General features: G+C 43.8%; 1 protein-coding gene across 1 annotated transcript; it reads right to left on the reverse strand.

The window, feature by feature from the left end:
- Positions 1-233: 233 nt before the first annotated feature.
- On the reverse strand, positions 234-4,951 carry LOC140117912 (tubulin alpha chain). Its single transcript, XM_072135122.1, has 4 exons — positions 4,791-4,951; positions 2,334-2,556; positions 1,867-2,015; positions 234-1,782 (listed from the first exon to the last, which is right to left on the reverse strand). Exons 1-4 carry the CDS (start codon positions 4,791-4,793, stop codon positions 808-810), a joined length of 1,350 nt encoding a protein of 449 aa, XP_071991223.1. The 5' UTR covers positions 4,794-4,951; the 3' UTR covers positions 234-807.
- Positions 4,952-15,552: the final 10,601 nt, after the last annotated feature.

Raw genomic sequence — 15,552 nt, forward strand, 5'->3', positions numbered from 1 at the left:
AGTTTACTCTTCTCCCCGCCCCAAATAAAAACCCTTTGTAGAACGTTGTTTTATGCCCGATAAGCTGTAGTTTGTATGGGTACCAAATGAGGGCACATACAGCTTGCCGAAGAAGTTATTCATCTTTTTTGTTGGAAGCAAAGCCGCTAGTAACAGTAACTCTGGAATGTTTTTTTATTTGCTGAAATGAATAATGCACAATATACTACTTGCTGGTACCAAAATTATAGGTCTTTACAGTTTTCTATTTTACTTTATTACACAGGAAATTTTATTTTTCATATTTTTTTGTAGCTTTACATTGTAGCAGCCCCGTGAGGCTGGTTGTGGAACCACTACATAGAACATAGATGTGTTAGATCACCCTACAACCTGATACTGAAAGTTATGATACAGTCATTTGCCTATGGTGTTGGGGGAACATAACTTTGGGTTATCAGAAGAAATGTATGAAGTTGTTGTGTATAAGAGCGCATCCCTTCAACAGTTTCGAATCCGTTCCCTGTTCTCAACATAAACCCTTTAAACACTGAAGAGCAAAAATATTTACAAAGGTGAACTGTGGTCGAGAACTGAAGTATCTTCATGCCCCAAATGTTGCAATATTGATTTTACATCTGCATGCAAAGAGGTCACTTGCATCTTTTCATTACACATATAATGCACTGTGTAAGATAGTTAGCAGCTTACATAAACTTAAACTCAGCAGCCTTCACTTATTAGGAACCATAATTAAAATGGCACTTTATTTTAAAAAAAAACAAGAGCTTAAACTTCAAGGGGAAAAGGCACATTGCAAGTTACGGTTTAATACTCTTCACCTTCATCTTCTGCGTCAGCACTATCAGCCCCAACTTCTTCATAATCTTTCTCTAGAGCAGCCATGTCCTCACGGGCCTCAGAGAACTCTCCCTCCTCCATACCCTCACCTACATACCAGTGCACAAAGGCACGCTTGGCATACATAAGATCAAACTTATGGTCCAGTCTAGCCCAGGCCTCTGCGATGGCAGTGGTGTTGCTCAGCATACACACAGCACGCTGGACCTTGGCCAGATCCCCACCTGGAACCACAGTTGGTGGCTGATAGTTAATACCGACCTTAAAACCAGTTGGGCACCAGTCCACAAACTGGATGCTTCGTTTGGTCTTGATGGTGGCAATAGCTGCATTTACATCTTTGGGCACCACATCACCACGGTACAACAGGCAGCAAGCCATGTATTTACCATGACGTGGGTCACATTTCACCATCTGGTTGGCTGGCTCAAAGCAAGCATTGGTTATATCTGCTACTGTAAGCTGCTCATGGTAAGCCTTCTCTGCTGAGATAACTGGGGCATAGGTGGCAAGAGGGAAGTGGATACGGGGATAGGGCACCAAGTTGGTCTGGAACTCTGTCAGATCTACATTCAGGGCTCCATCAAATCTTAGAGAAGCTGTAATAGAGGAAACAATCTGACTAATAAGGCGGTTCAGGTTGGTGTAGGTGGGGCGCTCAATATCTAGATTTCTACGGCAGATGTCATAGATGGCTTCATTGTCTACCATGAAAGCACAGTCAGAGTGCTCAAGGGTGGTGTGAGTGGTGAGGATGGAGTTGTAGGGCTCAACAACAGCAGTGGACACTTGGGGTGCTGGGTAGATGGCAAACTCCAGCTTGGACTTCTTTCCATAATCTACAGAGAGACGTTCCATCAGCAGAGAGGTGAAACCAGAACCAGTACCACCACCGAAGCTGTGGAAGACCAGGAAACCTTGAAGACCTGTGCATTGATCAGCCTGTGGAGAAAAATGACATTACAATAAGAAACACATTCATTGTAACATATATTAAATAACTGCACCCTCAAAACAGTCACTTACCAGTTTGCGGATTCTGTCAAGCACAAGATCAATGATTTCCTTGCCAATAGTGTAGTGACCACGGGCATAGTTGTTGGCAGCATCTTCCTTTCCAGTGATCAGTTGTTCTGGGTGGAACAGCTGGCGATATGTACCAGTACGGACCTCATCTGTAGATACAAATAGTAATTCTTGAATACCTGTTTTTAGGACCAACTTGTTCAGTAGTCGCTACAAGAAATCAATGTCCCTCATGAAATACACAGGTATAAATTCCTCTTCAGCAATGATAGAAACATGTATTCACTGTCCAGCCTAAGAGCATATGCTCTTGCATAAATTCTTGCATTCTTTCAAAGAAAGCAGACACCAAGTCTGCAGGTTGTGTGGGGTGCTGAATCTTACCAGCATACCACACAAACTGAGGCAGGTGTTATGACAGTTTTGGAAGCATTGACAATTTTTAAACAAATATTTTAACTAATTACCGATGACTGTAGGTTCCAGGTCCACAAACACCGCTCTGGGGACATGTTTTCCAGCTCCAGTTTCACTGAAGAAAGTGTTGAAGGAATCGTCTCCTCCACCGATGGTCTTGTCGCTGGGCATCTGCCCATCAGGCTGGATGCCATGTTCCAGACAGTACAGCTCCCAGCAGGCGTTACCGATCTGCACACCAGCCTGACCAACGTGGATAGAGATGCACTCACGCTGCAGAGAGAAAAAAAATAAGTTCAATCCTCTACAATACACCCATAACAGTAAATGAACACCACTTACATTTTCAATACAGGTCATTTAGTCATTTAAGCAAACCTTTGACACACTAACTTGCAGATTATTATTAATCCCAACAGAACTCCTGCTAACCTCACCAACGCCCAAGTATTGACAGCTCTTAGGCCACATGGACACAACCAAGTGCTAAACTATGGACCAAGTGATGCAAAAAGCCAGAGAAGTGCAGCAGAAGCCAACCACATGTCCACATAGTAGATGAAGATGAATTATATGCTCCATTCATAAGGAAGATTTTACAACCTTCACAATCTGTTTCTGTAACCTAGGCAGGCTGCTCCCAACACTATACACAAAGCTCAATTGATGAATGTTCTGCCCCAGTGTCCCTGGCACTCCCAAGTTAGTCTGTGCCTATTGTTCTGCTCCATGAAGCTTAATCATATGCTTCACATACTAATTTTTGTTCTGCTCTAGAAACTGGCTGAAACCAGCAAATTTCTCATCACTGACTCACTGAGGAATGCCAGACCGGCAGCAACAGGATTAACCACACTATAGTAAAGCTAAAGCCTCAATGGTTCATAATGCTACAACACACGTGTTGAGGAAATACACCGGGAACTCTGCCTGGCCAAGAACCAGAGACCATCCTCAGTAAGGTGGTCCCATGATAGAAATACTGGCCATTATGTATAGCGCCAACACAGAGTTTATCCCCGGGGGCAAAACACATGGGATCTAATGTCTCTTACTAATGTACCATGGTCATTAAAATGGGAGCAACATTGAATAACCATTTAGTAAAGTGCTGCTTATGTCTCTTGTTATACAGGATTCTGGGCAGCATCCATAAGGTGGTTAAAGGGTCACTCCAGACATAGCTAGAAAGCTTCACATATGCTTCATGGTATTCCCTAGTTTCACATTTTGATTATTATAGAGGCAGTGTGATTCTGCCTCCAGAGACACCATCTACATGGAGTATATGGAGAGCTGAGTCTCCCCTCAAAACTTCCTGTATTAGAACATGGGGGAGTGCAGACGAACAACTAGTCACTTATAAAAATGTTGACCAAAATGATAAGCTCTTCCCCTTTCAAGTAGAACATACTGTACACTATATGCATAAATCAGCTAGCACAGGCCGCACATCAGATGATCCCTGCACCTCCTGACCAGTTATATAAGAGTCCTGTGTGCAGCTTTATCTGCCTTGTACATGCTGCAGCAGTGAACCCGGAAGTGTCTGTGGGTGATCTATCTCCTGTGAGCAGATCATGAGTCACGGACAAGTTGCGGGAAGCAATGACTTCATCCTATAGCACACACCTATGTATGACCAGCTATACCCTCCTTCACATTCTTGGGAGATGGCATCATACCCATCACAGACACTGCTGGGGCAATTACTGTAGGGCTAAGCTGGAAAGTCCGGCTGATGGATCTAATCCTGAGATTATAGAACCGGCAGCGCGCTTGAAATCCCCTGTCCTTACACAATACAGTGACCAGACTGCTACCATTGTCTCCTGGGGCCGGGGTAGCGGGCGTGGTGCCTATGTAGCTGTATAGCAGTGCTGTACTCACAATGACACCATATATTACACATCACAATACTAAACAAAACAATGTACCCATGTACCAGGCCCACACAGATGCTTCTATGCCCATCACCCCATTCCCTCTCTCCAACCTCTAGGGGAATACACTGCCTGGCGCACACTTTCTGGAGCCGCACAGGACCAGATCCCAAAGATAGAAAAGATCCCGAACAATCAGTAACAAGGAAAGCTCCACTATACTGGGAGCAGACACAGGGCGGGTAACGTGGCTCATTGTCCCAGCACCTCAATCTAATGGAGGACTCGGCACCCGGCGGCGGGAGCGCGTCACGTGACCGACAACTGCGCCACCCGCCCGCGGGAAAGTGCTGGGTGAGGTCCGGATGGAGCAGCGGCGCCCGGCCCGTGACGCAACATGTGACGCAGCACGTGCGCGGGAGCCGCCACCTCAGCTTCTCGCCTCACCGCGCCCCATACCGAATACGCACCGGCTAGAAAAAAGTTTCCGAAAGCTTCCGGCCTGAATAACAGGTCGCAGATGCCCCGTTACCCTACTTGGAAGGGATTAGAAGCGCTACACCCTTCGCTCCGGAAGGATGCTGCGGCTGCCCAGGACGGGAGTTCTCCCCCGCCACCACTCACCATGACTGCTCGAGAAAGACCTTCACAAAGACAGAGAACGGGGGGTTCCAAAGAGTCCGGATTCTCACCGACCGACAGTTAGGAGTCTCGGTAAGAACTGCCCTGGAATGCGTTTTGGACGGGAGCTTTTAACAACTTTGTTGAGGTGACGTCACGTGGGCGGGCTCAAGTGGAAGGGCGGGGCGGGGGTGCTGCGGGGGAGCAGCTTATTGGTGCCTTCGAACATTCGAAAGATAACGTCATGTGCAGAGCCGAGCGCAGCGGCGACCGGAAGCGGCAGGTGACGTGGTTAGAGCGGCTGCTGCGGAGCTGGGAGACGGCTTATCAGCGCCGAGCAGATGCACGGGTCCTGGCCCTAGCAGCTCCAAACATGGGCATGACCCGAGCTCCCTCACCTCGAGCGAAGTCGGCTTCCCGCGCTCTGCCTGCAGGCTGGGGCTCTGGACCTGCCATGTGGTCAGACAGTTTTTCTCGGTGAGCGCCAAAACGACGGGGTGCTTCCACCATTGTAGGATAACTGCCTCCCCCACTGTATAACAACGGCCCCCACTTCCCAGCATAACTGCCTCCCCCACTATAACAACGGCCCCCACTTCCCAGGATAACTGCCTCCCTCACTATAACAACGGCCCCCACTTCCCAGGATAACTGCCTCCCCCACTATAACAACGGACCCCACTTCCCAGGATAACTGCCTCCCCCACTATAACAACGGCCCCCACTTCCTAGGATAACTGCCTCCCCCACTGTATAACAACGGCCCCCACTTCCCAGCATAACTGCCTCCCCCACTATAACAACGGCCCCCACTTCCCAGGATAACTGCCTCCCCCACTATAACAACGGCCCCCACTTCCCAGGATAACTGCCTCCCCCACTATAACAACGGCCCCCACTTCCCAGGATAACTGCCTCCCCCACTATAACAACGGCCCCCACTTCTCAGCATAACTGCCTCCCCCACTATAACAACGGCCCCCACTTCCCAGGATAACTGCCTCCCCCACTATAACAACGGCCCCCACTTCCCAGGATAACTGCCTCCCCCACTATAACAACGGCCCCCACTTCCCAGGATAACTGCCTCCCCCACTATAACAACGGCCCCCACTTCCCAGGATAACTGCCTCCCCCACTATAACAACGGCCCCCACTTCTCAGCATAACTGCCTCCCCCACTATAACAACGGCCCCCACTTCCCAGGATAACTGCCTCCCTCACTGTATAACAAATACTCCGCAGGATAACTGCCCCCCCCCCTCTGTATAACAAGTACTGCCCCCTCTGTATAACACCTGCCCCCACTCCCCAGCATAACTGCCTCCCCCACTGTATAACACCTGCCCCCACTCCCCAGCATAACTGCCTCCCCCACTGTATAACACCTGCCTCCCCCACTGTATTACACCTGCCCCCACTCCCCAGGATAACTGCCTATTCCATTGTATAACAACAAGATAATTCTGGTTCATTTTTCAGCACTTTCAGAAACCTGAAGGTGCCTTGCTCATCTGTACAAACAATTACACACATGTACAAATAAGATGGGAATGTCTAACCATAGTACTGCTTGTGAACGAGATGGGTTTTGTGTCCCAGAGCTTAATGTGCTTTGGTCTGAAATGTGCATATCAACGCAAAAACAAAAGATCTTGTGAAGATGCTGGCTGAAGCTAGTAAGAAATTGTCATTACCCACGGTGAAACACGTTTTGTATCCACATGGGCTGTAAGACCCCTCTGCCAGAAAGCAGCCACAAGAAACATAAAAAGACAGATTGATGTTTGCAAATGCACTGAATCGCTAAAACTGTACTGTTTAGCTATAATGACCATTGTTGTGAAACATTGGGTTGGCAGCATCATGTTGTGTTGCTGCAGGAGGGACTTGTGCACTTCACAAAATAAATGGCACAATGAGAATAGAACTCTTTGTGGCAATACTCAAGCAACATCTCAAGACATAAACCAGGAAGTAATGAGTCTACCAAGTGGACAATGACCCAAAGCTACTGCCAGACTGATTACAAGGGTCTTAACCCCTTAAAGGGAACCCGTCACCACTATTTTCACAAATACAGGTAGTGGCAGGTTCCTATAGAGCTCTAGTAACTATCTGACACCCTGCTTGTAGCTAAAAATTGTTCCCCTCAGATCCCCATAAAATCAGAGTTATAATCTTTCCTGGTATCTATGCAGCTTTGGAGCAAGTCCACGGGGGCGTGGCCTAATGTCATGTGACCAGGGTGACATCATCAAAGGTCCTTGAGCTACTTAATATGAAAACTATACCCCATGTACATATCTGACCACCTAAAACCATCACAGCAGCCTCCATGGACTTCTACTCCTCTCCATGCAGGCTGCTGTCATTTCATGTGATAAAATATGCTGTGATTTCATGACATATATGCTTAGTGTACAGTTCCTAATGCTACAAAAGCTATAGGACAGTGGTGGCGAACCTATGGCACGGGTGCCAGAGGTGGCACTCAGAGCCCTCTCAGTGGGCACTCAGGCTGTTGCCCCATGGCAGAGTTCGCCAGACAGGGATCCTCCTGCAGTCTCAGGACTTGCCATGTTTAGCATTATTTTAATGTGCTGCATCCTGGTATACCTGAGGCTGCAGGAAGAGAGAGAGGAGGTGTGGACAGGGTCAGGTTATTACTGGAGCCCTTCCTGTGGACCCCTGAATCTTCCCGTTTAGGAGGCTGTGAAGGGAAGCTCCAGTGACAACTCAAAGATATTGGTGCACTCAGGCCCATTGAAAGCTGTGGTACAGCACGGAGCAAGAAAATTGCAATAAGTTACCGCTTGAATTGCTGTTTTTGCACAAAATATGCAGGTTTTGGGTTGCAGTTTGGGCACTCGACCTCTAAAAGGTTCGCCATCACTGCTATAGGACCTGCGATGATGTCACCCTGGTCACATGACATTATAGCAGCATACAGAGATAGGGATGGGGAGGAGCTGCTGGATTCAGCCCGAGGAGGCCACGCCCACCTGGACTACATGTAGCCATGCTTAGTTACCAGATAAAACTATAAAGTTGAATATATGGGAATCTCAGGGGCACAATTTTTAGCTACAGGCAGGGTGTCAGATAGTTACTAGAGCTCTATAGGAACCTGTCACTACCTGTATTTGTGAAAATAGTGGTGACGGGTTCCCTTTAATGACCGCCCTATCGCCTTTTTACGGCGGTCATTAAGGGTACTTCTTCTGACGCGACGCCTTTCTACGGCGCCGCGTCAGAAGAAGTTTTCGGGACACCGGGTTATTATAGTGCCGGAGTCGGGCTGTGATATCACAGCCCAGACCCGGCACTGACACCCGGGATCGGAAAAACTCCGATCCCGGGTGTTTAACCCCTTACACGCCGCGGTCAAGCATGACCGCGGCGTGCAAGTTTGTCCCCTGTGGATCGGACCCCCCCGGTGTGCTTACCGGGGGATCCGATCCCTCCTGCCTCAGCCCCGGGTTCCGACGAGTGACCCGGGGCTGTCGGCTCCTCTCTGTGCCGGGTTCCGCCTCCTGGCAGGACCCGGCTGTGTGTAACTGAGCATGCTCAGTTACTTACAGTATACACTGCAATACAAGTGTATTGCAGTGTAAAGGCTTGAATAAGCGATCGGATGATCGCTTATTCAAACCAAGAAGTAGAAAGTGTAAAAAAAAGTTTAAAAAAAAAATTTAATCTTTTTATAATATAATTAAATAAATAAAATAAAAGTCCCATAATCTCCCCAGTATCACATAAAATGCAAATAAAGTAAATAAAACAAAAACACGTACATATTTGGTATCACCGCGTCCGTATTAATCTGTACAATAAATCTAAATCAATATTGAACCCGCTCGGTGAACTAAGTAAAAAAAAAACTCGAAAAACTTCCCATAATATACAATTTTCCATCAAACACCATCACAAAAAATGTTCTAAAAAGTGATCAAAAAAAGTTACATTCCCTAATATGATACGACTGAAAAGAACAACTGTTTTCGCAAAAAATAAGCCCTCAACCAGATATGACAAGAGAAAAATACAGAAGTTATGGCCCTGAAAAGTTGTCAATAGTAAAAACAATGCGATTTTCTCCAATATTGGTTTTGCTCAGGAAAATTGAGCAAAAATAAGAAAAACTATATAAATGAGGTATCACCGCAATCGTAGTGAACCAGAAAATAAAGATAAAATATTATTTTTACGTTACGGTGAGCGGGGGGAAAAAATGCTAACAATCCAAAATAAAAATTGATGATTTTGTTTGTGTCCCCCTTGAAATAGTTAATAAAATCTCATGAATTAGCTTTAGACTCCCAAAATAAATTATCTATACATTGTATCTCATCCCGTACATAATAAGCCCTCATATGTTCGCATTACCAAAAAGAAAAAAAAGTATAGGTCGCACAATGTGACAATACAAATCTGCTGTGAATGGCGCCTCCATTCATTCTATACTCGGCCGTGCGCCCGTACAGAAGTTTACCACCACATATGGGGTATCAGTACACTCGGGAGGAATTGGGCATCAAGCGTTGCAGTGCGTTTCATCATTTAATTTATTCTGAAAATGTCAGTTTTGGCCTAAATGAATGTATTTTCCAAAAAAAATTCTATAGTTTCTAAATCGCAGGTCTGTAAATGTTAATTATCAAACTTTTTGGGTAGTTTTACATCTTGTCTGGAAACCAGAACATTTCAAACTTGGAAAATGAAGAATTTTTACAAACTTTTGCCAAATTTTCACTTTTTTTCAGAACGAAACGCAAAACGTATCACTTAAATTTTATAACTAACATGAAGTACAATGTGGCACGAGAAAACATTCTCAAAATCACCCGGATATGTTAAAGCGTTCCAAAGTTATAACCAATTATTGTGAGACTTGTCAGATTTGAAAAATCGAGTCTGGTCATTGAGCTGAAAACTAGTGTCGGTGATAAGGGGTTAAAGGGGACCTGTCACCCTAAAAAACAGCACTAGGAGCTGCAAGCCGCTACTAGTGCTAAAACAGACGCAGCAGTGTTACAATGTTAGCGTTCCAATAAAGCTAACGTATCACGGCTCGGTTTGTTTTAGCACTAAAAACTTTTAGCGTACAAATGGGAGAAAAACGGCTACTAAATTTATCCAGACATCAAGGGGCATGTGTGGGCTTCATTGAAAATTTATAGGTAAAGCTGAAAAGGCAGGCACAATTAGGGTTGTACCTTTGGTACTTAAACAGTCAAATTAGTTCAATATCATGATTTTTTTTGTGGTTCAATACTGATAATGTGATCACTGCTCCACCATGGAGAGACACTGAACACAGTACATGCTGTGTGAACCTGCCATGGAGGGGAGACACAAGAATAAGTGTTTTATGGTAGCTATAGATGCAGGTATAGGTGCCCTTCAGTAACGCTGGCTTGTTATGTCCCCTTTTCAGATCTTCTTAGCCCTGTGTACCCTGATGGCACATTATTATTGAACCCACTGAGCCCTGGACCTTTCTGGCTTGCTGATTTCTAGTAATTACAGTAGCAGAGAGAGAAAAAGCATCAGGGCTAAACAGGATGCACAGATCCTAAAGTGTTTTAGTTGGATCTAAAAATCAAGCATTTATAAACCAGGCATACTTACTCATGCAAGCACCATGGGTGTGGTAATCGACTTATTTGTTATTCAATTCCTTTCATAATCAACTTTTAAAATTATGCCAATGAGCCTGAAGAACTCTGGGGAGTTAGAGAAGCTTTCTGTGCTCTGCCTTTACAAGCTGTTGTTACACTTTAGCAGCGCTATTCAGTTTCGCCCTCCCCTATGCTCCACTAACTGAAATCTTCGCTGCCGTGACGTGCTACTTCTGTATATCACAGACTGTCTAGCTGCTGCATGGAGAGGCTATGGTAACATGCCAATAGGACCTTCAGCTCATTAGCATATTTTTAAATGTTGATTATGGAATGAAGAAGACAAATATAAGAAGATTACCACAGGCACGGCACCTGGAGCTATGAGTAAGTGGTGTGTAGGGACGTGGAGCTGGGGGCAGTGATAAGGGGTGTGTGGATTCTACCAGCCACAGCAACTGTGAGGAGGCGGGGGAGCCAGACTGGATCCAAAAGCTCTCCCAACCCCGTGAATGGATCTGAGATGATCATGATGGGATATAAAAGTGTGTTTTTGTGCCAAAGTACCCCCACAGGAACCATTAAACCACAATTAGTCACCTATAAGGTAACTGTCATGGTGTGATGTAGGGTTTTGTAGTGACTGGTTCTCTTTAAAATTCTCATTATTCTGGCATTTGGCAAATCTGTATAATTTTAGACCTAAAATGGGAGAGGTCTATTCTGATTTCATGTCATAGTGAAAAAAACACGTGACTCCTTATATAGTGTATATAAACTTCTGGCTTCAACTGTCTATATCTGTCATTCTAAGTTCAAAGGATGGATTCCCTTACTAATAACTTGCCTTTAATTGTGTCCTTTTCTAAAGTTATGTGACTAATAGGACACCAACTTTGATACAGTTCTAGGTTTGACCAGACATAGGCTTGCACTATTAAGTGTTATTTTACATGTAATTCATTTAAAAATTAATAGTTAAGAGTGAGCAATATTCAATTAAATCTTTAACTACTCCTCGGATTGTTTTATTTTAAAGTCATGAAAATCTGCAAAACAGTATATCACAATGACAAATGTTCCTAGCTTTGATTACAAAATACCACAAAGTATTGTTTAGTTCAGAATACAGTGTGCTTCTAGATGCACGTCAGCTATTTCTGTAGCCTGACAGTCCCCTCATCTCTCCCCACCACAAGGGATTCATAGCTGATGATGTTATTTGTCTGTACACACTGGTACTCATCAATCCTTAGTGAGTCTACTTTAGTCTTCTGACCTATTATGCAAACAGAAAAATGTCTTTTGTGCTCATATTTTCAAGATAATTCAAAATATTATAGTTTATATGGTTGAAAAAAGACACATGTCCATCAAGCTCAACCAAGGAAGGGAAGGGATTGGATAAGGAAGGGATTTCGGGGAAACAATATTTCCTTCATGAAAATTTAGGACCACAAACCAAAGCCAACTTGTTATGCAGGACAGTGACAGCATCACAATGACACTATATTCTAAGCAGAGAGGAAATGGAGAAAATAACTAATATTCCCAGTCCTATAAGCTACAACAAGGACACAGGGCTAGATGTAAGTCAAACAAGATGAGGTGGTGGCGGTATTTAAAGTGTAAAATGTAGTTTTTATTCGATTTGCATTAAAATGTGAATGCATGCAACAAACTATACACTTAACCACATTACAAACCAAAGGTGGTCAAATCATAATGCATTCACACATGGCTAGCCAACATCTTGCAAGCTATAATAAATGTCTCGATCTAGGCCAATGTTCGTGTTAGCAGGACAGGAGAGATGCATAGGGCTTATGTTCGGTAGGGTCCAGCAAGTACAAGCGGCCAGTCTTAAATAGTGGCTAGATTACTCTAGTCTTCTCCTAGTGTGGTATCCCCACATTAGAAGAGAACTAGGGTAATCTCTCGTCAGGGCAGGAGTCAATGGGGCGTAATAGGACATAGTTATTTATCTCTAGGGTATAATAGGGTCAGACATCCCACCACTGGACGAGATAAGCTCCTGCTCTGCATCTCTCCTCTCCTCTCCTGCTATCACACACATTTGATAAGATCAAACCAATATTACACCTTGCAAGATGTTGGCTACCTTTCTGTAAATTCTGTGATTCAAACACAATTGGTCTGTAATGCGGCTTTAGTGGTTAGTGTATGGTCCTCCTATACTATAGAAGATTTAGCATTATGCAGCAAACCATTTTGACAAGTAAGTCACAGGTTTAAGAAGAGCCATACTGGGATGCATCCTCAGGACATGTTCCCTTCAAGGTTGTGGACACACTGGGTATGATCAGTGCAAAGTGTCTGCAGCAGATATTCTGCAGCAATTCAGGCCGTGGCATGTCAGCAAAAATTGACTAGATAGTAAGTTAAAGTCTGCACTGAGAATCTGCAGCAGTGCTTGTACAAGCCCATCCACTATGCAGTCACTATAAATAGCTATAGATTATTCTGCTACAGCTAAACCGCAGTGACTGTATCCTGTGTCCCACATTGTAATCCTGTAATAGTTCGTTGTTGTGAGCTGTATATTGGCCATTTCTGGAGCCCAAATTGACAGCCAAGCTCCTGCTGCAATTTAATCTGAAAAAGAAATTTGTATAGTCATAACAACAGCAAGTATTATAGGTTGGGGAGCACTATCCTCTTCATTGCCTTTCAAAGATTTTAGTATCCATCACAAAGATGTCCTCAAACTTTAGGGTTGTAAATGCTGAAAAGGAGGCTCTAGATGCATTTTCTAATGTTCAAATATACAACATGATGGCGAAGCACAAGGTGGAGATAGAGAAACCCAAAATCCCTGTTGGCAGCTCTAGGAAATGGAGCCTCCAACGTGACAGTGGATTCTATAAGTTCTATAATATTTTACGCTATAGTCAGGGTATAGGCAGTCAAATAAAACTTTTTGCCTAAAGCAAGGATAGAAACCAAAATCGGAATTATTTTCCCCAATTCAAGAGATAAATACCTGTACAGATGTACAATCCTAGAAAAGGAAAATGCACTCCAGCACTCAATTGAATAAAAAGTTTCTGCTTTATTATAATCAATAAAAGTCCATAATACACATACTATGCAGCCTTTACACCAACGCATTTTGACTTCATGTAATCTTAATCATGGTATGAAGAGTGGGTAGCAAACCCTGGTATAAAAAACCCGGAGACTCCCAGAGTTAGAAAAACTAATTTATTTAAGACTAAAGTTGTAATTCATGTTTTTTTGAACCTGCTGTGCAATATTCTAAGCTGGAGTCATTCCCACAGTTAGATAATGCTGTATGTTTATGATTTGTATATATATTTTTACTGGTTTGCTCCCCCCTCTTCACACCATGATTAAGGCTACATTTAGTTTAACCGCGTCTGTGTAAAGGCTGTATAATATGTGCATTATTTTATTGATTATAATAAAGAAGAAACCTTTTATTAGATTGAGTGCTGGAGCGCATTTTCCTTTTCCACATGTTTGGCACCTGCTTCGGGGCGGAGATCCGTGCACCAGTTGTAAAAGTGAGGGCCAAGTGAGCTTGGTTAGTGGATTTGTACAATCCTAGAAATTCCATCTAGGTTCTCAATTTCTACCATAGTCCTAGAGTATTACAGAAAATCAGGGAATACATCCCACAAATAGCTCCAGTGTGATCCAAGAATTCCTGGTTCCATCTTCTAGCATCTTCAGTTCTAGATTATACTTGGATTCTACCCTGGTCCAGGAATCTTCTATCACATGGCCCTGTACTTTGTCAGGTAGATGGGCTATATCTGGCAGCCTGCTTGAAAGATTTGTTATGAAATCAAGTCTTTTAGAGGGTGTAATGGAGTTATATATATTTGGACAGGTAGGATTAAGCAGTTACCTACATTTATAATTTGGAAGAGGGTCACATCGTCATTATCTAAGTGTCGAGGACAAGTTTTACTTTTTAACCTATACAGGTATCTGGACATTGCTTTGATGAGGCCTAATGGCTGCTTCCCACTTGTAGTCCTTGTGTGAGGGACAGCTGTATATGATGGGTCAAAGGGTACAGGGGTCAGGCAAAGAATGGTCTAGGATCAAAGAATTAATTTGGAATGAGCGCCACGCCTGGCAATCTCCATAGAGATGAATGGAGCAGAACAGACACGGGCAGCCATCTGCTCCATTCATCTCGGGGAGTGACGACAGGTCCAGGTACGTTGGACTACCCTGTTTTCGTGATCAGCATGTAAGGCCCTATCCAGAGGATAGGGCCTAACTTGTTTGGGAAAACCCTTTTAAATTTAGTCATCTTTTTAATCATCTGTGTATTTTTTTGTGAAAGTTTTTCTACCTGTATATGAGACCTATGTGTTGCAGTTTTGTTGGGTTTGTACCATTGCTTTTAGCTGCACCATAACTTGGGGCGTTCAATACAAGTAACATGCAAGTAAAGTTACAGCTGTGCTGTTCGGTCTATGGCTGTATAGAACACCGATTGCATGTATACTTTGTATACAAGTCTGTGCCAACACAAGTAATTGACTTTCTAGATGAAAGCTCGCGGCCATCAGCAGTCATTCCTAGTGTGTATTCAGCACCTTGCACCAGGATGCAGGCGCTTCACTCATCATCCTATAGGTCATCTAACATTTCTGCTTGTCTCTATCACTTGCTGTAAATATTGATTCATGTTAGTCTTGGATTGCTGTGTCTGTACTTGTCAGACAGCTGGGACCCTCATGAGAATGTACTGATATCTAGTCTTAAATGTTTTGGCGTCTGCCTTTTAGCCATGAAAGCATACTTACATATATTTATTCAGTTTCGTATGGATATGCATCTCAGAGTGTACAATAGGAAATATTATCATGGTGCATGCTTCAGTAATATGTTATTTGTATTAAGCAGCTCAACATAACTGAGGGAAATAGTATTGCTTTTCCATTTTAATATATATGAAAGAAAAGAAAATCTCAATATATTAATATTTCACATCAAGGGGGTGTGGAGTGGGCCACGCTAAAGGCACTAGCTGTTATCAGAACCTGCAGGATTAACATCATGTTGGCTTATGATATGTATCGATGTGTGATCAGAACCCCAAGGGTTAAATTACCTGAGGGGCCTCAAATAATAGTAA

Source organism: Engystomops pustulosus, chromosome 2 (assembly GCF_040894005.1).
Source record: "Engystomops pustulosus chromosome 2, aEngPut4.maternal, whole genome shotgun sequence".
NCBI classification, from domain to species: domain Eukaryota; kingdom Metazoa; phylum Chordata; class Amphibia; order Anura; family Leptodactylidae; genus Engystomops; species Engystomops pustulosus.